The sequence below is a fragment of the Cynocephalus volans genome, chromosome 2 (assembly GCF_027409185.1).
Source record: "Cynocephalus volans isolate mCynVol1 chromosome 2, mCynVol1.pri, whole genome shotgun sequence".
NCBI lineage: Eukaryota > Metazoa > Chordata > Mammalia > Dermoptera > Cynocephalidae > Cynocephalus > Cynocephalus volans.
Window position 1 is genome coordinate 132,663,880 of NC_084461.1, and position 24,630 is coordinate 132,688,509.

The 24,630-nt window shown below is 40.7% G+C and overlaps 3 protein-coding genes across 6 annotated transcripts in view; 1 reads left to right on the plus strand and 2 right to left on the minus strand.

Annotated features, from left to right (window-relative positions):
- Window positions 1-514: 514 nt before the first annotated feature.
- TIGD6 (tigger transposable element derived 6) lies at window positions 515-5,921 on the minus strand. 2 transcript variants are annotated; one of them, XM_063085150.1, is made up of 2 exons: window positions 5,847-5,921; window positions 515-2,182 (listed from the first exon to the last, which is right to left on the minus strand). In XM_063085150.1, exon 2 carries the CDS (start codon window positions 2,098-2,100, stop codon window positions 526-528), a length of 1,575 nt encoding a protein of 524 aa, XP_062941220.1. In that variant the 5' UTR covers window positions 2,101-2,182; window positions 5,847-5,921; the 3' UTR covers window positions 515-525. The 2 variants fall into 2 exon arrangements, with proteins under 2 accessions (XP_062941220.1, XP_062941222.1); XM_063085152.1 differs by having other exon boundaries at window positions 515-1,953; window positions 5,629-5,921.
- Window positions 5,922-6,103: 182 nt separating this feature from the next.
- HMGXB3 (HMG-box containing 3) overlaps window positions 6,104-24,630 on the plus strand; it is a 47,576-nt gene continuing 29,049 nt past the window's right edge. The window contains exons 1-6 of one of the 3 annotated variants that reach the window (XM_063085137.1): window positions 6,104-6,555; window positions 9,329-9,467; window positions 10,380-10,554; window positions 13,696-14,193; window positions 15,319-15,417; window positions 21,902-22,033. In XM_063085137.1, coding sequence (XP_062941207.1) covers window positions 9,331-9,467; window positions 10,380-10,554; window positions 13,696-14,193; window positions 15,319-15,417; window positions 21,902-22,033 — 1,041 coding nt within the window. In that variant the 5' untranslated portion in view covers window positions 6,104-6,555; window positions 9,329-9,330. Of the gene's footprint in view, window positions 6,556-6,766; window positions 6,823-7,695; window positions 7,707-9,328; window positions 9,468-10,379; window positions 10,555-13,695; window positions 14,194-15,318; window positions 15,418-21,901; window positions 22,034-24,630 lie in introns of those variants that run through there. The other 2 variants (XM_063085138.1, XM_063085139.1) reach the window with 2 other exon arrangements.
- On the minus strand, window positions 18,578-20,783 carry LOC134369485 (protein-L-isoaspartate O-methyltransferase domain-containing protein 1-like). The gene is made up of 2 exons (XM_063085963.1): window positions 20,772-20,783; window positions 18,578-19,431 (listed from the first exon to the last, which is right to left on the minus strand). The coding sequence occupies exons 1-2, from the start codon at window positions 20,781-20,783 to the stop codon at window positions 18,601-18,603; spliced, it is 843 nt and encodes a 280-aa protein (XP_062942033.1). The 3' UTR covers window positions 18,578-18,600.

Here is a 24,630-nt window from a genome sequence, read left to right on the forward strand (position 1 = left end):
GACTCTGATGTGAGCTAAAATTTGGAAACAACTGAGCTAGACTTACTGGGAAGAAGTTGGCTCCCTGCCCATAGTGTATCTGATTTTCTTGTGGTTAATCCAGTAGTTTCCAAATTTGTCTGCACACTGGAATCACCTGGGGAGCTTAAAAACTACTAATGCCTATGACCCATCACCAGAGATTGTGACTTAATTGGTCTCGGATGTGGCCTGGGCTTAGGACTTTTTAAAAGATCCTCAAGTGATCCTAATGTGCAGACAAGTTTGGGAACCATTGGATTATCAAAATAGAACATGCGTATTAGTCAAATTCCACTTCCAAATTCCATTTAAGGAAGTTTCCAAATTACTTCAGAGTACTGGGATGTTGTCATAATAATACTGGTTTACTTAAATTAGTTCAATTTCTTATCTAAAGAAATCTTTATTATTGTAAATTACATTTGCTTTTTTTTTTCCTTCATGTGTGTATTTGGTTGTAATAAACTATATTTTCTAAAGTAAAAGAGCCAGTTAATTCCTACATTATTTTGTTTGGAGAACATCTGTAATTTTGGAATCAACAAGAGTTTGTGTCAATTTTTTCATTAAATATTCATCTATGCCATTTAACTGTCCAAAAATGACATCAGGAACACCTACACAAGTGGAAAGAAACTGTCTAAGTTTCTGTACACTTGAGATTGCCTCTATGATGGTGATTTTTGGCTGCTCTGGTAAAGATACCTGTCCTTCATCTTCACTTCCAGCTTCAACAGTATTTTCCCCAGCCACCATGCCCTGCATAATCTCTGTGTCCATCAGCTCCTGGGAGATGATGAGATCATCATCTGCAGTGACAAAGTCCTGGAAATTTACTTCATTTGGGATGCAGGTGGCAATAGCCACTGAGTGCCACAACTTTTCAATGGCAATGTCTGGTTCACTGGCTGCTGCTTCTGTGCCAGAATCTGTAAATTCCACAGGGATGATGCCTGCCTTCTGCCAACATTTCACCACTGTGGACTGCTTGACTGACCACCATGCTGCAGCAATCATGTCAATGGCCTGCTTAATGTCCACCTTTTCTTGATCCTCACTGCTGTTGAGCTTCAGGAGGATCTGTTTTAGAAGGTGACTCCTATACAGCACTTTCATGGTGTGAATTATGCCAAGATTCAGTGGCTGCAGGACAGCAGTACAGTTTGAAGGTAGATACCCAACCTGAATCCTTTCCAAGCGTGGGAGCATGTTGTGAGCAGAGCAGTTGTCAATGAGCAGGAGTATCCGGCGTTCTGCCTGCTTCATCCTGGCATCCACTTGCATCAGCCACTCATTAAACAGATCCCTTGTCATCCATGCCCACTGATTGGCTCGGTAATCACAAGGGAGAGAATGGACATTCTTGAGACAGCGTGGGCTAGCCGACCTACCGACAATCAATGGTCTCATTTTTTCAGTCCCTGAAGCATTGCAACAAAAGAGTGCTGTCAACCGCTGCTTTGCTTTCTTGCCTCCTCTACAATGGTCCCCTTTAGCAGCAAGTGTGTGCTGGGGAAGCAACTTGAAAAATACTCCTGTCTCATCAGCATTAAAGATATCATCTGGGCTGTAGTCAGCAATCAGTTTTATAATTTCCCCTGCATGCCACTCATTAACTTTATCTATTCCTAGACCATTCATTAACCTGTCACTATCCTCTCTACAGACTGCTTTCAAAGCAATTCCGTGACGATCTCTAAATCTGTTCAGCCAGCCCACACTTGCTTGAAAATTGTCATAGCCAAGCATGTTGGCCAGGTTTAGTGCCTTTTTCCGAATGACAGAACCAGTCACGAGAATGTTTTTGGCATGGATTTCTTGAAACCAAGCAAAAACAGCCTTATCAATGTCGTCATAGAGAGCATTCCTCATTCTCTTCCGCTGGGGTCCCACTGATGCCTCCCGCACTTTTTCTTCAAATTTGGCACGATCCTTTAAGAATGTAGACAAAGTAGAAGGAGTGATACCAAATTCTTTTGCCACATCACCTTTCCTCTTGCCTGAATCTACAGCTTCCACAACTTTCATTTTCTCCTCCAGGGAGAACTGCCGACGTTTCTTGTTCCCCTTGTTTGCCATTTCCGGGGAATGAGGGTTGGGCCACAACTAACAGGGCTGTGTCCGTTCCTCCCGCAGCTTGTTTTGCCACAAGTGTGGAAAACTGAGAAGACAAAATGGAGTACCTATCAGGGAACAAAGATAATGGAGTCCCCCTAAAAGATGGGTTCTGATTTTTAAAAATCCTATTAGAAAATGATATTATAAGGCCAAAGTCCAGAGAAGATAGGATTCAGGCTACTGAGTTTTTGTTAGAGACTACTTATAAAGATTGACAGGAAGGTGGAAAAAGAAGTGGTCTTATAGATAATCTAGTTAAATTTTCAGAGCCTATGTAAAAATAGGAATAACAATGTCAGTTCTGCCTACTATGAGAATAGATTGAAATAATAGGTGGTGAAAGAGCTTTGCAAATAACAATGCACTTATAAATCCAAGGAGTTATTATCCAGTTTGTTTTATGGATATAGAAACTGAGGCCCAGGAAAGGGGCCTATCGAGGTTAGATTTCTTGACTCAGATTAGTGCTATTTCTGCCACTCCATGGTCCTGCTTGAAACTCCACTAACATGAGATCTTCAAAGCTCTATCACCATGTGACTTGGAAAGATTTTCACCATGGGAAGATGTTTCTGGTAGCCATACATTCATTTAATGAATATTTACAGGTACCAATCAGTAAGGATACAGCAATGAACAAGAGTCAAGGTCCCTACCTTTATGAACTATAAAATGTGGTGCTGGAGGTAAACAATAACTAAAAAGATAAATAAAATAATTATGGAGTGTGATATGTGCTATGATGATAATACTTTGAAAGGGAATAAAACGGGAAATCTATTTACAAAGGGTGGTCAGGGGTGGTCTCACTGAGAAGATGGCATTTAAGATGAGATCTCCACAAAGAGCAACGGGAAAGGGCAGTCCAGCAAGAGCATAGCATCAGCAAAATCTAAAAAGCAGGAAAGAGCTTGAGGTATTCAGAGAACTGAAAGATCTGCATGACTCCAAGTGTATGAAAAGGTGGAGAGTCACACCATTTCAAAGATGCTGTGGTAAAGAGTTGGTATTTTGAGTGCAACAGATATCCACTGAAAGTTTTCACACAAGTGTCATGATCTGTTCCGCATTTTAAAATGACCACTCTGGCTGTTTAGTGGAAAATGAATGAAAGAGGCAAAGAAACCAATTAGGATATCAGGATGCTGTTGCTGATACTTCGGGTAGAGATGACAGCAGAAGTGAGGGGCAGGTAATAGTATGGTTCCTCTCTGGGCCTGTTCTCCCATTTTAAAATGGACTCAACCAGGGAGGGCATATCAGAATCTGATATCCAGACCCAACCTAGGACCTACTGAATAAGAATCTCCATGAGGAAATATATATTTTTGAAAAGCCCTCTTAGTGATTCTGATTGCAAACCACAAGACCAGAGATGATCCCTAAGGTTCTTCCAGATTGAAGTATTGGTCCCTATGGGCCGGCCCGTGGCTCACTCGGTAGAGTGTGGTGCTGATAACACCAAGGCCACGGGTTCGGATCCTATATAGGGATGGCCGGTTTGCTCACTGGCTGAGCATGGTGCTGACAACACCAAGCCAAGGTTGAGATCCCCTTACCGGTCATCTTTAAAAAAAAAAAAAAAAAAAAAAAAAAGTATTGGTCCCTAGATGGGTGCTCCAAACTCAAATGCCTTTAGGGGCCAGAATGGTGGCATAAGTGAGTGAAACAGAGATAAAGTATTTGGAGAGTGTTGTGGTCTGTGTGCTCTGTCTAGAGTTATTAAGATTTTAAAACAAACAACCATCCCCTGATCTACCCCACCACTGGTCAAACAAAACACAATCCAGCAGTAGCGGTTTTGGTAAATGCCTGCTTAGGCATTTTATCTTGAGAGTCCTCAAAGGACAAGAGAAATTACTATGACCTTATGCTGTGATTGCCCCTTCCCAAGGGCAGATTTTTTGCCACCATTTCCACACATCTACATATCTATTCATGGTATCTTCTGTGTGTCAAGCACTGTGCTTGATGTCAGCCATACAGAGATGAATGGAACATAGTGCCCACCATTGAGCAGCTTACCAGGGAAGCAGGGAAGACAAAAACTAGAGTGTGAAATATTATAACAGAGGTTACAGAGCACATACTTCAGGAAGGCAGAAGTGGAGATAATCAACGTGGGTGGGGCATGAAGTGGCACTGCACTTCAAAGAAGAAACAATTTTAATGTTGCACCTTAAAGAATAAATAAATAGGAATTCATGTGATGTAGGGAAATATGTGTAAAGACAATGAAGTATTATAGAAAATAAAATGTCATGATCAGGAAAAAGTAAGTCTTTGGAGAAGAAAGCAAGGATCAAATCGCAGAAAGGCCTAGTTAGGATTCTAGTTTGATCCCGGGGCAATAGGAGGTCTTTGGACGTTTTGTTTTGTTTTGTGTTGTTCAAGCACCACTGATTGTATGTGGAGGTTTTTTGTTTTTGTTTTTGGAACGACATGATCAGATTTGCATTTTAGAAAGTGTAGTTGCAGGGTAGAGAACCTAATAGGTAAAGTCCATTCTCTTAAGGGGAGAACCTAAATCTGAGGATAAAGCAGGCTAGCCTACTAGGCCATATACAGTTTATATGTTAATTTGGGTGCAATAGGAAACTACTGAAGGATTTTGAGCAAGGAGAGAGAGATGACTGCTGTGTGAAGAATAGAATGGAAGGGTGTCAGAGAAAAAGCAGGAGTCCAGATGAGAGATGATGATGGCTTGGATTAGACTAGTAACAGAAGAGATAGTAAGAAGTATTCCGTTTGGGGCCATATCTTTGCAGGTCTCGCTGATGGACGGGATGTGAAGTGAAGGAGTCAAGGATAACTCCCACATTGCTGGGTTGAGCAATGAGCAATCCAGTGGATGGTGATGCCATTCACTAAGATGGGAACCAATTATTGAGGATCTACTGGGTAAAAATAATTTGTTAAACACTTTACATGCTTAACAGCTCACTTGTGGCAGCGCTGGGATTCAAACCCAAGGAGGCTCATGACAAAGCTAGTACTGTTAACACTACAGAGTGCTATATAGCTTGTTCTGGGAATTACCAATATTGAGAGGAGACATGGAAAGAGAATGAAGCAATAGGCAAACCAAACAAAATCTTGGTCAAGCTAAGAAGTTTGGATTTTATTCTAAGTGAAGGAGAAGACACTGGAAGGTTTTAGGCCGGGAGTGACCTGATCAGACTTTCAGTGCAAAAAGACCAATTTGGCTGCTGTGTAGAGAATAGGTTGTAGAGGAACAAAAGTGGATGTGGGAAGAACAACCGCCATCAGTCCGGGCAGATGATGGTGGCTAGGATGTTGATGACAGTGGTAGATGGAGAGTGGTCAGACTGAAAATACATTTGCAAGATAGGGAGGGTCGTGCAGGAACTTGTACAAATGTGGAACAATCTGTGACACCGGCAGGAAAAGACAATCCAATTCCTATCTAATTCCCGGAGCCTCTCCACACAGTCATTCAGCTCGGCTTGAATCACTACAGGAACTTACTTTTCTATCCGTGGGACAGTGGGAGAGACGGATTGAGGGCAGATCACTGGAGTGCGGCACTCGGAAGTATAAACTCTATCCTGAATGAGCGGGGACAGACTGAGGAGGGCTGGGGACAGGCCTTGAACGCCGTGCTGAGAAGGTGGCGCCCGACAGGGCTCTGGGGATTGAAGCGGGGCCTCGACCCCTCAAACTCGGCACAGCTCCGCCCCTGTTACCTGAACTCCCCGCAGCAGTGCCTGGGGGCTGAACGGCCGGGGGTGGGGGGCGGTCCCACAGCCGGCAGCCACAGTTTCCTCCTCTGCCCGGGACCTCTGGCCGGAAGCAGTCCGTCCGCTTTAGCAGCCCCTCTCCAAGCCTCTACCCAGTTTCTAGTGGCCCGCCTCCCTTGCAAGGGCTGGACTATTGCGCTTGCGCGAGGGGTAGCATGCAGTCACGCGCTGCCGGCCGCTTCCGGTGCGCCGCGTGGGCCGCCGGGACGGGTCTCCCTGGCGATCCGTGGTGTGCTGCTGCCGCTACCGCCAAACCCGTGCCACGGCGACGCCTGCGTCCCTGCTGTCTTCCTCAGGCTCCCCGGGGCTTGACCCCCGGGGCCCTCGTCAGGAGTCGGTGAGGAGCCTGCGGAGTGGACCAGTGCCCCTACGCCCGCCCTCGCGAACCCATTTCAGGACTCCGAGGAGGGGGTACGAGAGAGACTGTCGCGACTCCGCGCCGAGTGTCGCCGGGCGGGGCCGCGGGGCCGGGGCTCCTCCAGCCCCCGGGATGCGCGCACGAGCCTTCGCCTCCACTTCCTTGTTGCTACTGTCACAACTGGAGCCGCCTGTCTCCGACAGCGGGGAGCGCGAGTGCGCCGGCCAGCCCCCTCGTAGAGCCCCCTGGCCGGGAGCCTCCGGGAATGTGAGCCGCCTGGCGTGCACGCTCCTCCGGGTAAGTCCAGCCCTGGAGGGCCGTGTCGCGTCGCCGACCCGCTGGGCGACCTCTAGCTGGGTGCTGCGGCTCTCTGAGCCTCTGTTGCCTCTTCCACAAAGTAGGACCAGTGAGCCTTAGTGTCCTCCTCCTACAGCCTTTGGGACATCTGACACCTAGAGAGGAAAAGGAACTAGCCCAGAGTCAAATAGCTGAGCCGTCACAGGCCATCTCATGAAATTCCGAGGAGGTTCTGACGGGACGGTCAGAGTGTCTTGCATGTTTCAGGTACTTCCCGTAACTCTGTTTTACAGATGAGAAAACTGAGGCTTAGAGAAGGTAAGTAGATCGCTTAAAGTCATCGGGCTCTCTGCTGGTGCTTTTAAACAGTGTAACCTAAACTAGAATCCAGATCTTCTGTCTTCCAGAATCCTTGGTTTTAACCTTTGTATTATCTTGCCTTTCTTTGCTTTGCTGTACTGAGGCATAGGATCTGAAAACAAACTTGGACCCAGGCTTAGAACAGGGTAGTAAACAAACAAACAAAAAACAAGGGGAGTCTCTTCCTGCTTCCACCCCAAGGTGGTTTTAATGATTTTGTTTCCTAACTTGTTTTTGTCTGGATGCTAAAACTTTATGTGCCATTCTTTACGGATGCTCTCCTGCAGTTACTGCTCTTCACAAGGCTTTCAAGGGCCAAGAAGTCAATTATTAAGGGCAAAAAAGCACAGTCCCCACATAGCCTTATTTGAACTCTGGCTTCCCTTTCCCTTTACTGGCCTATTGCATACCCAGCCAAGTTGTGGACTATGTTCTTTCCCTGGGTTGCACTGTGACAGTTAGAATACAGGTTTGGGGGGTTTTTCTTTGTTAGTCTTTATTTTTATTTTTATTTTTTTTAATGGGAAGAGGAATTATTTAGAGATGACAGTGAGCTAGAAAGAACCTTAGGAATAATGTGTTCTTAATCTAAGGGTGTATCTTTTTTTTTTTTTTGTCTTTTTGTGACCGGTAAGGGGATGGCAACCCTTGGCTTGGTGTCGCCCGCACCACGCTCAGCAAGTGAGCGCACCGGCCATTCCTATATAGGATCCGAACCCGCGGCGGGAGCGCCACTGCGCTCCCGAGTGCGCCACTACGCTCCCGAGTGCGCCACGGGGCCGGCCGTAAGGGTATATCTTTAAAATTATAGGTGAAATACTGTGTCAGCATTTTTTAGGGAGGGCTTTTAGCTTTGACAACATTGTCAGAAGGATTATTGCCTCCCAAAATGTTAGGAGCCACTAAATTCATTCTCTTCTCATAGTAGAAACAGCTGAAATTTAGGGTATGGCATAGACTTGTCTGAGCTCACATGGTTAGAGTTTAAACTTCGATCCACGTCTCCTGACTCGAAATGCAGTGCTTTTTTCTCATGATACTTTATCATTTGTGGAGTGAGGGCTAAATGAGATGTGAGTGGGCTTTGTATTACACACATTGATCCAGTATTGACTACCACAACTTCCTCTTCCCAGAACCCTAAATTTTCTTCTGACAGATTTTCAGGAGCAACTATGTTATTTCCCTCTCATAAAATACAAGTGGTTTCTGGGAACCTGTCTCCCTCCAAGGATTGAGGCTTTTGGTAAAACTTCAATTTAGAAGTTGGCTACAAATAATCTAACTTTTCTTGAACAAGTCAGTTTTTTATGCCCGCCTTTTCCTAGACATAAAAGCTGTTAGATTCTCTGTGTGTTTTTTTTTTAGGCCAGTGCCAGAGAGCTAATGTTGGTCTGTCAGATTACTGTTCAGACCTGTGTTGTCCAGTACTGTAGCCACTAGTTATATGTAGCTGTTTAATTACATTTGAACAAAACAAAATTTATTCAGTTCCTTAGTCACAATAGCCATATTTCAGGTGCTCAATAGCCATATGTAGCTATTGTAGTGGCTACTATATTGGACAGCACAGATAAAGAATATTTGCATCATCTCAGTTTATTGAGCAGTGCTGGTTTAGAGTTGCCAGTAAAGATGAGTAACAGTGTAACATGATAAAAGAAGGGCCAGAGAGTTGGATTTTGAATTTTAAAAAACTCATCTCTGAAGTCCACCATCTCAGCCACAGATAGTCATCTTTAAAAATGAACCCTTTCATTTGTGTAGCACTTCACTGTTCTAAAATAGTTATGTCTGTTATATCTTTTATCACTGTAAATCTGTGGTAAGGTGGGTAAGACATCTTTTTTATGCATGAGAGAGAGCTGAACCTGAAGCAGCTAAAGGACCTACCTCAAATCATACAAGCTGGCAGTGTGATGGAATCTCTCAGATACAGACACTTGCTGTGTGTTTGAATGAATGACTGAATGAAGCTATTTGCTTAAGGTGATGAAGGAGGGAGGGGCCAGAACTTGTGATTTATGGCCAAGTATTCTTTTTACCTCTTTTCATATAGAATTCTTGTAACGTGGAACTAATAAATCTTTTGAGTTGGAAGATAACTATGAGTATTCTGTGAGTGAATATAAGTGAAAAGGCTGTCTAAGCCAGTGGTCCCAAATTTGCCTGGTGAAAGGAATCACCTGGGGCACTTGTTAAGGATACAGATTTCCATATGGTTCAGAGATTCTGATTCAGAAGGGCTGAAGTGGAGCCCTGGGATCTGTATGTTTAACAAGTACCCCAGGTGAGTTTGGGAAATGGCTAAACCTTAAGGCCCTAGCAGAGGTAAGGGATTATTTGATGAGGAGGCTGCTTCCCCTTTTAGGCAGATTCTTGAAACTTTGTGTTTGACTTTCCTCTCTTCTAGCCATGGATGCATCATATGATGGTACTGAGGTAACTGTCGTGATGGAGGAAATTGAGGAAGCCTACTGTTATACCTCCTCTGGGCCACCCAAGAAGAAGAAAAAGTATAAAATACATGGAGAAAAGGCCAAGAAACCCAGGTTAGCCAACACGTTTCCGTTGCGGCTGGTGTTTATAACAGAATTTGCTCTTTGAGAAAGACTTTAAGATTCATTGAGAAAGAGTATCAATTGTTGAAGTCTTGGAATAGGCAGTGGGATTGGGGGTGAGAAATAGAGAGTGGGAAGTGGCTGGATTTATGCCAGCATTTGCCATTCCTAGCCAAACTTTGCTTATTTTTACAGGTTGTTGCAAGATATTGTATCATACAGATGGTAAAAACTACGTACAAAGAGCTACATTATTTATTATTACCATTGTTGTTACTTAAATATTTAAAGCAAGGCATTCATAAAATTATGGAATTATAAATAGTACTGATGATATCTATGGAGATATTGTAGCTCTAATCTCCCTCGTAATTCCACATTTCTTGCTGAGGCTACCAACATTGGGTCACTTTGATCATTCTACTTGCTTTCCTCTCTCAGCCTTGGGGAGGTGCTATTGACCCATTAGATGACCAAAGGCTGTGTAGAGGAGTAGAGAGTGTGAGTGATGACCAGACTGGGTAATCAGTCCCCTGAGTAATCCTTCCCTGAGAGTGGGATGACGGGACAAATGTGTCTTTCTTTGCTTATACTGGGTTTTAAAGCCAATCATTCCTGCAGAAAAAGTGGTCTGTGGAAAAGTAAAGCAGGTGAGCCTTTGCTTCCAGGTTTCTGAAGGGAGAACAGCCACTTGCTGTCTTTACCATTCGTTTTGCCCTCTTCCCGTACACCATCTGGAGGTGTTATTTAAATATGTCTCTGCTTGACTTTAGTCTCTTTTTAGATAAATGCTTTGAAATGAGAAGCTGGGTTTTGTATCAACCTCTTGACTGCCTTAACCCTAACATGGTAGTACTTACTGGTTGAATAAGGGAAAGCCTGAAGAAGTCATTGCTTCCTCAGGTCTGCCTACCTTTTGTACTATTACGACATCTACCTGAAAGTGCAGCAGGAGCTCCCCCACCTCCCTCAATCTGAGATCAATAAGAAGATTAGTGAGAGTTGGAGGCTTCTCAGCGTGGCCGAGAGGAGTTACTACTTGGAGAAAGCGAAACTAGAGAAAGAAGGTTTAGATCCTGTAAGTAATTTTTTTTTTTTTTCAACTAATTTCTCCATTGATTCAATGGTGAAGGCCTTGGGAGACCAACCTTCTGTTCTGTTGTTTTCTTTCCTTTTGGGGGGAAAATTCTTATAATTTTATCTTTCTTGAGTCTGGTGTTGTCTGTTCCTGTTTTGATGGTTGCTCTGCACTCTCTTGTTTTCTTTGGTTGCAGCAATACAGGGAGCTAACATTTTCTGAGTTCACTGCAGTGAGCCTTAGGTTCCTTTTCTGAATTTTAGCATAACTTGGAGCCCCTTATCCTCATGGGTAGTTGGAAGTATTTTTCTTTAATATATGAGGATACTTCAAAAAGTTCATGGAAAAAATATGATTAAAAGATAATATGAATCTTTCCATGAACTTTTTGAAGTACCCTCATAGTAGCTTATATAGGCATTTATCTTACATCATGTGTTTTCATACTACAGATGGAATGTAATGAAATTAATTTGTGTTGTATAGCTGCTGACAGCTGACAGTTATAACATAATCAGGAATTAGGCTTGCTGTGTTTAGAGGTAGATACAGTTGCTTTGTGTAATACAAACTCTTTTGGTTTCCACTGGTGGTTGTGAACTATGCTAGAAGAAAAATGCAAGGTTAAAGCCAAAGATAATGGGGGAGACCGAGGCTTTGAATACTTGGATTAAAGAACTAGCAAGGAAGCATTTAGGTTTATGTCTGTCAGCCATGTTATTTCTGTTTCACAATAACAATATGAACTGACAACTATTTAAACTGCTTTCTTTAAAAACTGAAATTCTTGTAGGAAAAATAACCTTGCTATTAAGCTGAAACCTTTTAACCTTTACTGTTTTCTTCAATTGAAACAATTGTCTCTAACTTCTTTTTTGTTAATGTAGAGCAAAGCTTCCTCAGGAACTCAGCAACCATGTTACAGCAGAACAGTCTGTATTTTCCCTTATTGCCATTCTGTCATTTAGATTATTTTGTCCTTACTGACTTAGCATTTCTCTTCCTGGGAGAGCCTTGTGTTACCTACAGGCCTGTAGTCTTGGAGATGCTGCTTTCCACTCCCTCCTCTAGATAGTTTGTTTATAAACACTGACCCTGGGAAATAATCCCTTTGGGGTAGAGGAGGCAGAGTTTAAGAAAAGTACACCTATTCCCTTTGGTTTCCCCATAATAAAGTCAGCAATCTTCTTGTCCATGGTAAAGACATTTTTACCTAATCATGGAATGATTTGGTTTTTAAAACTAGGCACTAATGTAGGTTCTTATCAAAACTATAGAAAAATTTAAATAAATTGTTTGCAATGATTCTTCCTTATCCATGTGCTTATCACCATATCTGCCACTACTATGAAGAACATGAATAGATTAGCTCTGATACTAACTAGCGGGTGACTTAGGAAAAATTATTTAACTTTTGAGTCTTGGTTTTCTCATCTATAAAATGGGAACAGTATCTACTCATAATGTTTAAAATAGATAATGTAAATTACCTGAGTTCTTGGCATGTACTGACTTGGTTAATAAATAATATCTAGTGACCATATAATAAAAGTTGGCATTTATTGAGCATCTGGAATGTACCAAGACTGGGTGAAGCTTTATGTGCTGTGTTTGACCTCTCCCAGATTGCCTGATGTGAAGGTGAGACCCTCCTGCCTGTGTACCTTGGGAGCCTGTCGGAGCCCTTGACAGCCATTCAGTTCTCCTGCCAAGTGCGGGGTCCATAGTTCCAGTGTTATTCCTTCCAGTCTGTAAAATGAATGTCATCCAGGCCATCCTGATTTCTCTGTGCTTGGATTTAAGTCCACACTATCCTATATATTTGCTGCCATTTAGTCTTGTTCTCCTAACCTATCTGCTTCAAAGGGTTATTTGAGAATGTCATTTCCCCATTACATTAAAGGTTCCATAAAGGATTCAGTCTGAGTGCTTTTATGTTTTATCTGAGTGTTTCTTTTAACTTTCATCTTTGAGTGCCTCCTTTGTGCCTTAAGTAGTTTCATCAACTTCTGGCTTTTGATTTATTTAAGGATCCTTTTGTAATTGACTTTAGTGTTCCTTCTAAAAGATGCTTCTGAAATTATTTATTTGCTCCCTCTAATTTCAGTTCTTACTTAATCCATCCACTTTGAATTTTTCTGTTTTCCTTATTGGGTGACTTTTAATTTAAATTGAAAAAATAAAACAAAAATGCCTTTTTCTTGGTGCCTATTAGCCATGCAGGGTTGTGCTTCTAGTACCTGGTCTTTTGACTCCTTAGAAGACTTGGCCTGGAGTCCCAGCTTTACTACTTACTAATTTTGTGTTTTGGAAAAGTTTACCCTCCCTGAGCTTCAGTGTCAGTTTCCTCATTTGTTAAATGGGAATAACAATAGTACCTAACTTAACAGTGTTGTTTTTAAGGTAAAATTAGATAATAAGTTTGAAAGCATTTTCAAAACCATTATCAGTGCTAAGTCAGTGTTAATATTCATATTCTTTTTTTTGCCCCTTACTATACTCAGGACCTTATCAGATAACCCCTGCTATATATATACTTTCAGGAAACCTTCTCAGTTTTGTGTTATATACATCCACTTCTCTGCAAGTCTGAGAGAAGCCAGTGTGGTCAGAATCCTTACTTGCTGCCTTGAGATTTAACTTGGTCTGTTGACTTGTATTTTACGCTTTTTGGATTTTTATTGAGCATTTTACATTCTGCTGTTTAAATCTTATGCTGTTTTGAAATCCTAAAGTACCACATCTCGAAAGGAACTCACAAGTACATGGCAGAGTCAGCTCATTTTACACATGGGGGTAGCAGAGGTCCACAGAGGGGAAAGGATTTGCTCAAGACTATGTGGACCTGGGGTTCCAGCTCACAGTTTCAGTTGCCAAGATCAGTGCCCTTTCCAGAGTTCAATCTATATTATGTTTCCTGTGTGACTGAGTGAGTAAGCTGCATAGGCTAAAGTGTGAATCAAATGAAGATGATGTTGCTGTAGACAGAGGCTGACCCTATCTGAGTCAAGTCAAGAGAGTAGAGTCTTTCTGGTCCCTTTGCAAAAAAAAAAAAAAAAAAAAGCTAATAAATATATATCCATGTTGTCTTAATCCATTTATTTCTGCTTATCTCCCCTTTTCTGTCTTCCTCATCCTCAGAACTCTAAGCTCTCTGCACTGACTGCTGTGGTTCCAGACATCCCAGGTTTCCGCAAGATCCTCCCCCGCTCAGATTACATCATCATCCCCAAGAGCAGCCTGCAAGAGGACCAGAGCTGCCCTCAGCTAGAGTTGTGTGTGGCTCAGAACCAGATGTCCCCTAAAGGACCTCCTCTTGTGTCCAACACTGCCCCGGAGACAGTACCCTGCCATGCAGGCATGGCAGAGCAGTGCCTGGCTGTGGAGGCCCTGGCTGAAGAGGTGGGAACCCTTGCCCAGCCAGGTGCTGTACAGGAGATCGCCACCTCAGAGATCCTCAGCCAGGATGTGCTCCTAGAGGAGGCTTCCTTGGAGGTAGGGGAGAGCCACCAACCTTACCAGACAAGCCTGGTAATTGAAGAGACCTTAGTGAATGGCTCATCAGATGTCCCTGCTGGAAGCCTGGCTGTGCCCCACTCCCAGGTTGGAGAGAGTGTGTCTGTGGTTACAGTCATGAGGGTAAGTGGCTTTGATACTTATGTCTTTTGCTTTGTCTGGAGTTACTAAAAAGGCAGCTGGCACCATGCATTGTGATTCTGGAGCAGTGGTAATTAAGAGTGCTGGTGTGGCACTTCTAGTGGGACTGCAGTTCTCTTGAATGTGTCTTGCCCCTGGGCTTGCTCCAAAGTTCTTTTCAGTTTCTCAAGCCCCTTACCAACTCCTCTTTGCCCAGATCAGCCAGAATTTTCTTCACATTAAGGTACATTAGCAGGAGAGCTGGAAATGGTTATTTGAGCTATCCGTGAGTCAAGGCCAGGATCTGTTAGGCTATTAGTATCAGTCAGGGTTTTATGTTCCTTGATGACTGTTTCAACAAACAAATTGGCATCTTAAACTCTATACAAAAATTTTCAAAAAGTCTTCCTTGGCACAGGTAAAAGATGTTCTCTTCAAAGCCAGGTTTACAGGACTAGTAGCTAAGAAAGAAGAGACAAATCTGTATTCAGTAGCCAAAATGTCATGTTCAGTTGAGGGGAAAGCAGCAGTTTCAGTGATCCCACAAGCTGGAAGTTGGGGAACTGCCACCATGCCCCAGTGTGCAACCTCGCCTGTGTTGCCCTAGATAGAATAGCATCCCCAGAGAGATGGGAGTCCTTCTGCTTGAGCTAAGAAGACCAGCATACTGTAGCCCCTATGGCCTGGGCAGAAGAGAGCAGGTACACGTTTAAGGAGTCTATCCCAGACTTAAATCCTTATTTGTTGCCTCAGTGCTGTTTATGATAATGAAGCATGCCGCTGGCCTGCTTAAGGCAGAAGAACATTTCACAGGATCAGAAGAATTTGACTCTCTCACAAACTGCTTATATGATGTTGGAGTCCTAAATCTCTTAGAACCTCAGTTTTCCATCTGTAAAAAAAAAAAAAAAAAAAATGAGGATAGCATATTTCCCCTGGTAATAGTTTTCTCTTTTTTCTTAAACTTTTTACTTTGAGATAATCATAGATTCATTTCTTTTGATATACATGTTGGATAAGCTCTTGTCTGTGGTTATTGGACTTGATCTAGTCTTGCAGTGTTTTGGGTGGCCCTGGGTGTTCTTCACTCTGTTTCAATGAAACTGTTCTTCTCTCCACTGCCCACAGGATTCCAGTGAGAGTAGCTCCTCTACACCAGCCACACAGTTCATCATGTTGCCTCTGCCTGCCTACTCAGTTGTAGAGAATCCCACCTCCATCAAACTGGTCAGTATGTGGAGAGGTGATGGCAATTAGAGCACCAAAAGAATTCTCTTTCATACCCATAACAGTCAGCCTCCAAAAAAAAAAAAAAAAAAAAACTCTTCCAAGTAGTTTTCTAAAAGTCTTAGAACCTTAGGACACCAGGACTGGCAAAAATCTCAGGGATTATGTGGTCCATGTGTTCTTATCTGGGGGTTCTGTAGGTAGAGCTCCACAGGATCCATGAACTCCCCTCAGGTTATATATAGACTTTTCTCCTGGAGAGCATTTTGCTGGGATATGTTCTGTTGCTTTTATGAAATTTTCAGAAGCATACATAGTTTAGAAAAATTGAGGAGCCACTGATTTAATTCAATCCTGCTATTGTACAGGTTAGGAAAAGGCCCAGAGAAAGGACTTGATCAAGGCTACTAGGTTACAAAACAACACAGAACCAGGATTCTGGTTTCTTGATTCTCATTTGATGTTCTTTGCATCACACACTGTAGCTTCTGGGCTGAGATTTGTTCCTAAATATTTTATACTTTTTATGCTATTATAAATGGTATTTTAAACCTTTCAATACCTGATTGTTCACTGCTTGTACATTGTAATACAATTGATTTTTTTGTATTGAGCTTGTATCCTGTAACTTTGCTAAACTCACTTATTTGTAGATTTTTTGTAGATTCTACTGGATTTTCTACATAGATAATCATGTTGTCTGTGAGTTAAGACAGTTTCATATCTTCCTTTCTGATTTGGATTCCTTATTTCTTTTTCTTGCCTTATTACATTTTCTAGGACCTTCAGTACAATGCTGAATAGAAGTGGTAAGAGCAGACATCTTTGTCTTGCTCCTCATCTTAGGGGGAAAGGAGTTAGTCTCTCACCATTAAGTATGATGTTAGCTGTAGGTTTCTCGTAGATGCCCTTTATCAAGCTTAGGAAGTTCTCTGTTCCTAATTTTCTGGGAATTTTTGTCAGAAATAGATGTTGAATTTTGTCAGGTGCTTTTTCCATGTCTATTGAAATGATCCTCTGGGTTTTCTTTTCTAGTTAGTGTGGTGAATTTCATTGTTTTTCAAATGTTAAAACAACCCTGCATTCCTGGTATAAACCCCACTTGGCAGTGTTGTATTATCTCTCTTATGTATTATTGGATTTGGTTTGTTAAAATTTTGTTCAGAATTTTTACATCTATGCTCATGAAGGATATTGTTCTCTAATTTTTTTGTACAGTCTTTGCTTTTCATATCAGGATAATGTTGCCTCATAAAATAAGTTTGGAAGTACTTTTTCCTCTTCAGTTTTCTGGAAGAGTTTATGTAGTATTAGCATTATTTCTTCCTTAAATGTTTGGTAGAATTACCAGTGAAGTCCTGAAGTTTTCTTTGTGGGGAGGTTTTTAACTGTAAGTACAATGAAAAAGATAAATATAGGAGTATTTTATTCAGGTGATCTATTTTTGAATGAACTTTTAGTATTTTGTCTTTCAAAGAATTATCTTCATTTAGGTTGTCAAACTTATTGACATAAAATTGTTCATAACATTTCCCTATTACTATTTTTCCAAAAAATTTCTGTAAAATATGCATATTTTAAGTGCATAATTCAGTGGCATTAAGTACATTCACAGTGTTGTGCAGTCATTACCAATATCCATTTCTAGAATTTTTTCATAATCCCAAACAGAAACTCTGTACTTGCTAAACAGTAACTCATTCCTTCTTACCCCCAGCCACTGGTAACTTCTGTTCTGCCTTTTGCCTCTATGAATTTGCATGTTCTAGGTACCTCAGATAAGTGGAGTTGTACAAATATTGCCCTTTTGTATGTGACTTTCACTTAACATAATGTTTTCAAAGTTTATCTATCTGGTAGTATGTATTAAAATTTTATGGCTGACTCATGCCATTGTGTGTGTATACCACATTTTATTTATCCATTCATCTGTTGATGGACATTTGGGTTGTTTCCACCTTTTGGCTGTTGTGAATAATGCTGCTATGAACTTTGGTGTACAAGTATTAAGAGTCCCAGCTTTCAGTTTGGGGGGGGGGGGGGGGGTATATAGCTGGGAGTGGAATTGCTGGATCACGTGGTAATTCTGTATTTAAATTTTTGAAGAACTCTTATACTTTTAATATCTGTAGAATCTGTAGTTGAGAATCTGTAGTGATTTCACTTCTCTCATTCCTGATACTGGTAATTTGGGTAGTCTCTTTTTTTCCTGATATGCCTGGGTAGAGGTTAATCAATTTTATTGATCTTCTCAAAGAACCAGCTTTTAGATTTATTGTTTTCTTTATTGTTCTTTGTTTTATTTTAACATTTATTTGTACATATTTGTGGCGTACAGTGTATTGTTTCAATATTTATTGTTTTTGTTTTCTGTTTCACTGATTTCTACCCTGTTATTTATCATTTACTTTTCTTTTTCTAGTTTCTTAAGGTAGAAGCAGACGTCATTGATTTGAGGTCTTCTTTCTTTTCTTTTCTTTTCTTTTTTTTTTTTGGTCCTCTTTTGTGACCGCGCTCAGCCAGTGAGCACACCGGCCATCCCTATATAGGATCCGAACCCGCGGCGGGAGCGCCGCACTCTCCCGAGTGAGCCACGGGGTCGGCCCTTCTTTCTTTTCTAATATAAGTACTTAGTGCTATAAATTTCCCTCTAAGCACTGCTTTAGTGGCATCCCACAAATTCTGATATGGTATGTTTTCATTTTCATTCCATTCAAAATACTTTCTAATTTATTTTTTTGACCCATTTTTAATTTTTTTGGTGGCCGAGAGAAAAGGGTATCTGAACTCTTGACCTTAGTGTTATCAACACTGCACTCTAACCAACTGAGCTTACCAGCCAGCCCCCGTGAATTCTTTAGAAGTGTATTATTTATTTCCAAATATTTGGGGATTTTCCAGATATCTTTCTGTTATGGAAGTATAATTTAATTCCATTATGGCTAGAATTTTATGGTTTGTAACACCTGAATCATTTTATTTTATTTTATTTTATTTTTTTTAAAAGGGATTCTTTTTAATCACTTTTTAATACAACATTTTTGTTACTGACAGAAACAAGTTATACTTTTTTCCACTATAATTCGCTCTGATGAAAGAAATAATTCTCTTTCAACTCTAACGAACACTACATTTTCAAGACTAAAGAAATTATCAGTAGGCATTCTTTCTTCTTGACCTAAGTTATTTGTCTCTAAAATATGTCAAGTAAGCTTTCAAAGATTCAGGGAGGGGCAGCTTCATGATTTTTTCTCTCAGTAAGTTTTGAGGTGGCTCCTCTGTCTTCATGGCTTCACTGTGGTCTTTCTCTTCCTCTTCTTTGTTATCTTCTTCCATTTTTTCGTCCTCCTCTCTGTCTAGAGGCTGAGGAATGAGCTGATTACCCACAAATACGTAAGTGTTAATTCTCTGTTTAACTCTCTTTCTTTTTCTTCTGGGTGGAGCCCTTTGAGGAATCCCCTTGGCCTGCATCTCATCATTTATGAAATTTCTAAGTGTGCGTCGAATGTAGATACGAGCCAAGTCCTGTAGATTCCTGACAGCACAGGGGGGGAGTCCCACAGAATCTGGTTTGCCATTATCATTCTTACTTGGTTGTACAAGTGGAGCAAATGAAACAGCAAGGATATTTTTACTTTCCCAAGTATTTTGTCCAGTTCGCATAATCTGTGTTAACTGATCCTCTATAGGCATGACTAGTATGCCTCCAACTTTTAGTAATATTTTCATGTAGTTTTCATGGTCTTTCTGGACTCCAGCTCCACAATAAATTCGATCATACTGATGACTGTCAGATGCTATCTGGAGGCAATTACCAACCACAAATGCAGGTTCACAAAACTCAAATTTATCAAAGCTATCACTATTTTTGATGAAGCTCTCCAGTTTTTCCTTGGCATATTCCACCACATCTGAATGAAGCTCAATCCCATGATTTATTCCAAAAGGACCTGTGGCGCGGCGGTCGGTCGGTAGGTCGGTCCGGCCCGCCGCAGCGATGAGCAGGGCCAGGGGCTAAAACTCCGCAGGCTCCGCAGCAGCCGGCCGCCGCCACCACCACCACCACCACAACGCCGCCGCCTCCTGGGGGTGGGGCGGGGACCACCTGAATCATTTTAAATTTATCAAGACTTGTCTTATGGTCTGTGTTGATAAATGTTCTGTGGGTACTTGAAGAGAATGTGTATTCTGCTGTTGGGTGGAGTGTTCTGTAGATGTCAAATTAGGTCAAGTTGACTGATAATGTTGTTCTACTCTTTTATATCCTTAACTGATTTTCTATTAATTATTGAGAGAAGGCATCCAACTATAATTGTAGATTTGTCTATTTCTTCTTACAGTTCTGTTAGTTTTTGTGTCATGTATGTTTACTTGCTTACTAAGTACATAAACATTTATGATTGTTATGTACACTAGATAAATTGACCCTTTCATTGTTATGAAATGACCTTCTTTATCTGTAGTAATATTCTTTGCTCTGAAATTTACTTTGATGTCTGGACTTTTTTTTTTTATTACTGTTATTAGCAAGGTATATCTTTTTCCATCCTTTTACTTTTAACCAATTTATATCTTTGCAATTAAAGTGTATGTTTTGTTTTTTAGGCAGCATATACTTTGGATATAAAACCAAGACCCATCTGAGAATCTTTGTCTTTTAACAAACACTCTTTTTTTTTTTTGGTTGCTGGCTGGTACGGGGATCCGAACCCTTGACTATGGTGCTACTCTGACTGACTGAGCTAACTGTTCAGCCCTCTTGAGTGTTTTTTATTAATCTATTGTCTCTATTGGCTTATTAGCTATTGACTTTGTTTTGGTTATTTTAGTAGCTTCTTTAGAATTAATAGTATTTTTAACTTTTCACAGTCTGTCTTATCTTCATAAAACCCTACTATGGATAAGTAGTGTATTCTTGGATAAGAAAGTTGCAGTATCTTAAAAAAGGTACAGCCACTGCAAATTAATTCGTGGAGAAACTGCTTATTTCTCCTGAGCCTTTGTTCTCCTGGAAATTACTGTTCTTTCATGCTCTAGTAAGTGTTAGCAAAGCTCTTCTAGAAAAGTGTTTTATGAATAATACTTGGGACTGAAACGTCAGCCTTGAACACTAACATTTTTTTCTAAAATCATTTCTATAGGCTTCTATTTAGTATTTCCAAGTTCATGGTAACTTACTTATAGAACTAACCTATCTTAAATTTTACTCTGCTTTCTGGGGGTGTTCAGAACGAAGAATCTATATTGGGCCACAGTCTGTGAAAAAAATCAGAAATGTTTTATATTCCAATAATAATAATCCCTCACAAGCCTGCTGAATCTTTTATGATTTACTAAGTGATGTGTTTCCTCACCGCTTGCCTCATTTGCTTCTCAGGACATACCTGTGGAATAGGAAGAGCAGGTGATTTTTACAAGGGGGAAAACCTAGGGCCTGAGTGTTAAGGGAACAAAGTTGGAACCCAAAAGCCTGGTCTCTTTTCTTAGTTCCACACCACTTCGCATTCATCCTTGACTTGACTTGATACCATAATTATAATCTCCTTTTCCTTAGGCTTCCTGGCAGAGGCAGCTAGTGGCAGTTTGGTATTTCCCCAAGGGAGGGTTTTGCTTTTAGGCCAGACTAGGGAAGCTGGGATTAATAGCTGAGTAAACATTCATAAGTAACAGAAAAAATATGACAGGGAAATGTTTTCTTGCAATAATCTAGAGATAATGCATGACCGATGAATGAGTAGGTTCTATTTGTATCTGAAATGTAATAACCTATTACAATATATTCTGCTGGAAAAGAGATCAGTGGAGATGGTGACAGCCAGTGGCTGAATGTATTCATTTGCAAATACCTAAATTTTGTTGAGCGTTAAAGGACCAGGTTTCTACTCCTGGATTTCCTTCTAATTTTTTTCAGTGCCCATGGGTCTGTTTTTTTATCTGTGAATCCTAGGTCCTAGGTTCTCTGAGTTTTAACTACAAAGAATGAAGATGAAGCAGTTCTTCGAAGTATTCAGAGCTAGAGTGTACAGCTGGACACATAGAAGGAATCTTGGACCAAGAATCTTAGAGATCTGGGTTCTAGGCCTAGCTTTGCCCTTCAGTCACTATGTGATTTGAGGCAAAGCATTTAACCACTCTGAACCTAAGTAGTAGTAATACCTATTTAATAGCATTGCTGAGAGTATTAAATGAGCTATTAGTAAAGTGTTTAGCCCTGTGGTACCTCACTTAATAACAACTATACTTTCTTCATTCTTCTGTACCTAACTGTAACCTTAGGATTTCCCCATTTAAACTCAGTTTCTCCCTTTCTAAAAAGTGAACTCATTGTACGTTAGAACCTTTCCAACTCTGACCTTTTATGATACCATGAATTGGCTATCCTTATACAAGTTGGTGTCTTCCTGGTTTTGTTGTGGTTATAATGGTCATCAGAGTCTGAGGAGGTTGGATTGTAATATTGATTCTGCATGCTCTTTCTTTACAGACCACTACATACACCCGCCGGGGCCATGGGACATGCACCAGCCCAGGCTGCTCCTTTACATATGTCACCAGGCACAAACCACCTAAGTGCCCTGCCTGTGGTAACTTCCTAGGAGGAAAGTGGATCCCAAAGGTAAGATCCATTGGCCGTTGCTGCTTCGGAAGCCCCACAAAGTAGGCTTTTGTTGCCCTTAGGAACAGGTGACTTTTAAAAAGTTAATACTCGTTTTTATTTTCTGTAAATTATTTTTGTTATAGTTTATTTGAAAAAGAAAAAAAGAAAAAAATAGAATAAAATGTTATTCACTGTCTTATACTGTCCAAAGAATAGCATTTTGGTGTATTTTCTTTCAATTTTTTTCTGTGGATAAGTTCTGTATCTTGTTTGTTTGTTTTTCCATGTAACTTATCATGCCATTAAGTATTCTTCAAAAAGATTATCTTTAATTGCTTTGTAATTTCCCATGAACAAATACACCATATTAATTTACTCATTTCCTATTAGGGCTGAATTTTAACAATCCAATCTCTACTCTGACTACTTAATTATTATTCAGAGGAATAGTTTATATCTTTTTACTTCTTAAGTCAAAATCCTTTGTCTTCTACAGTTTCTGTTAAAAGTGGAAGCCTTAACCTGATAATCAAGGCCTTCCATAGTCTAACTCTAACTGTACACCTCTCTCTCTCCCTCTCCCCTTCCCTCCCTCCATCCCTCCTTTCCCACTTCCCTCCCCCCTCTCTCTTTTTTCCCCTCTCTTCCCCTCCTCGTCTCCCCTTTGCCCCCCTTCCTCTCCTTCCCCTTTCCTGTAGCCAAGCTGATTGGTTATTCTGTGTCTGGTATGAATGCATAACCGTGGTTCGTGGCTCACTGTAAATGTTAGTTCTTCCATGAAACATCCCTAGGTTTCCTTATGGAAGATTGAATGACTTTCCCTATATACGAGGGCACTTCAAAAAGTTCGTGGAAGGATTTGTATTACCTTTCAATTCTGTTTTTCCACAAACTTTTTCAAGTACCCTCGTTTATGCTTTTAACACTTTTATTTAGCAGTCATCACCATTTAACAGTGTTTCTGTTTATGTCACATTGTGAGCTCCTTAATGACCTTTGCATCTCCCATGGCCTTTGCTCATAGAAGATGCTCAATAAATAAATGAGCATCACAGGTATACCCCTGTGAAGTTCAGTTCAACACATATTGCCACCCGTTGTATGCTTGGTACTCACTAGATAAAACATACATACTTGCCACATTTTTTATATGAGACTATCAATTTTTAGGGCCAAAATGAGTGGAGTAGGGAGTAAATTTTCAATTAGTTCAGAGACGAGAGACATTTATAATGACTGGAGTAGACAAGGGTTTATAAAAGAGATGGACTTAAAATATCAATAGAATTTGGGTAGGTAGAAAAGGAAAGAGGGCATTGTTTTTGTGATAATTGCTTAGGCTAGGATTGTGATTGTCGTGTGTTAATTTCAGCATGGTCCAAATTTATTTGTATAGAGAAAACTTGTATAGCAGCATACCTTAAAATTCCTCTGGGGGAATTTCCACAGAATATCCCTTTGAGAAATACTGGGGTGGTGACTTTTGCCCTCTGAATGAGTGTTGGAGTTCAGGGTAGCACTGATTCTGGGAGGCAGAATAGATTAATAATTAAGAATACAATTCCAGAGTCAGCTTCCTTAGTTCAAGCCCCTGCTTCCCAAGTTTTTAGTTACGTATACTTGGGCAAATCATTTTGTATCTATTCCTTGATTTAGGTTTCATCTGTAGATGGAAGTTGATAATAGTACCTACCTGAAGAGGGGTTAAATGAAACTACTCATGTAGATGGCACAGTTCCTGGTATATATTAAATCCTTAGTAAATGTTCCCTGCTATCATCATGATTGACAGCAATACAATATAATTATTATCTCTACTGTTGCTATTAATGTTACCACTTCTAGGATTAGATAAGACCTAGTGCTAGTGTCTCTCAGGAGGTTTTGTTGAGTTTCTTGTGCCCACCTTCTCTGATGGGCCTCTATGAAGCCATTAATTTATTCCCACTCCAGTTATTCTCCAAAAATGCATTTCCCCAGCTGTGACAGGGAGATTGAGTTGGATAGTCAGAATCCTCCTTAACCCCTCTTCACCAATGCAGAGCAGGTCTGTCAGATGACCTATTTCCTGTGCTTGTGCCTGTAAAGTTGTAAGTGATCATTGTGGGCTTGCCTCTCTTTCAGGCTCCATTTTTACTTTGGCTTCCTTTTTTATTTCGTGTGTATGTGTGTTTTCCTTTGATGGAAATAACTTTTGAGCTATGGTTTTCTTAGTAAGGTCAAGCTTATGTCATGAAAACAGTTTTTTTCTTAGCTAGTTGCCTCCCTCATCTTGACTTGATAAGTCAGAATTTTTTCCAAAGTGTTTTTGCAAGAATTACCTTGTAAAGAGTAGATACTATGATTTTTAAATCTCATAGGAACAGAATGAGAATGAGAAGGAAAGAAGGTAACATTTTAATATCAATGCACTTAGAATTTGAGATAAAAGTGACTGATTATCAGCTAGTTCAACTCTTTAAGTTTCCAGCTGAGGAAAAATGGATTCAAGAGAAGTGACTTGCTAAGTTCACACAGCTGATTATGCCAGTGCCTTTTCCATTACAGCCCACTTCTTAGGCACTGCTATGCTGTTTAGCTGCAGAATCTAAGATTTCTTGAGTTCTGGATTTTTG

Bases quoted from the DNA above. Each gene is read 5' to 3' on its own strand.
- TIGD6 (XM_063085150.1), bottom strand. From the start codon at position 2,100: ATGGCAAACAAGGGGAACAAGAAACGTCGGCAGTTCTCCCTGGAGGAG.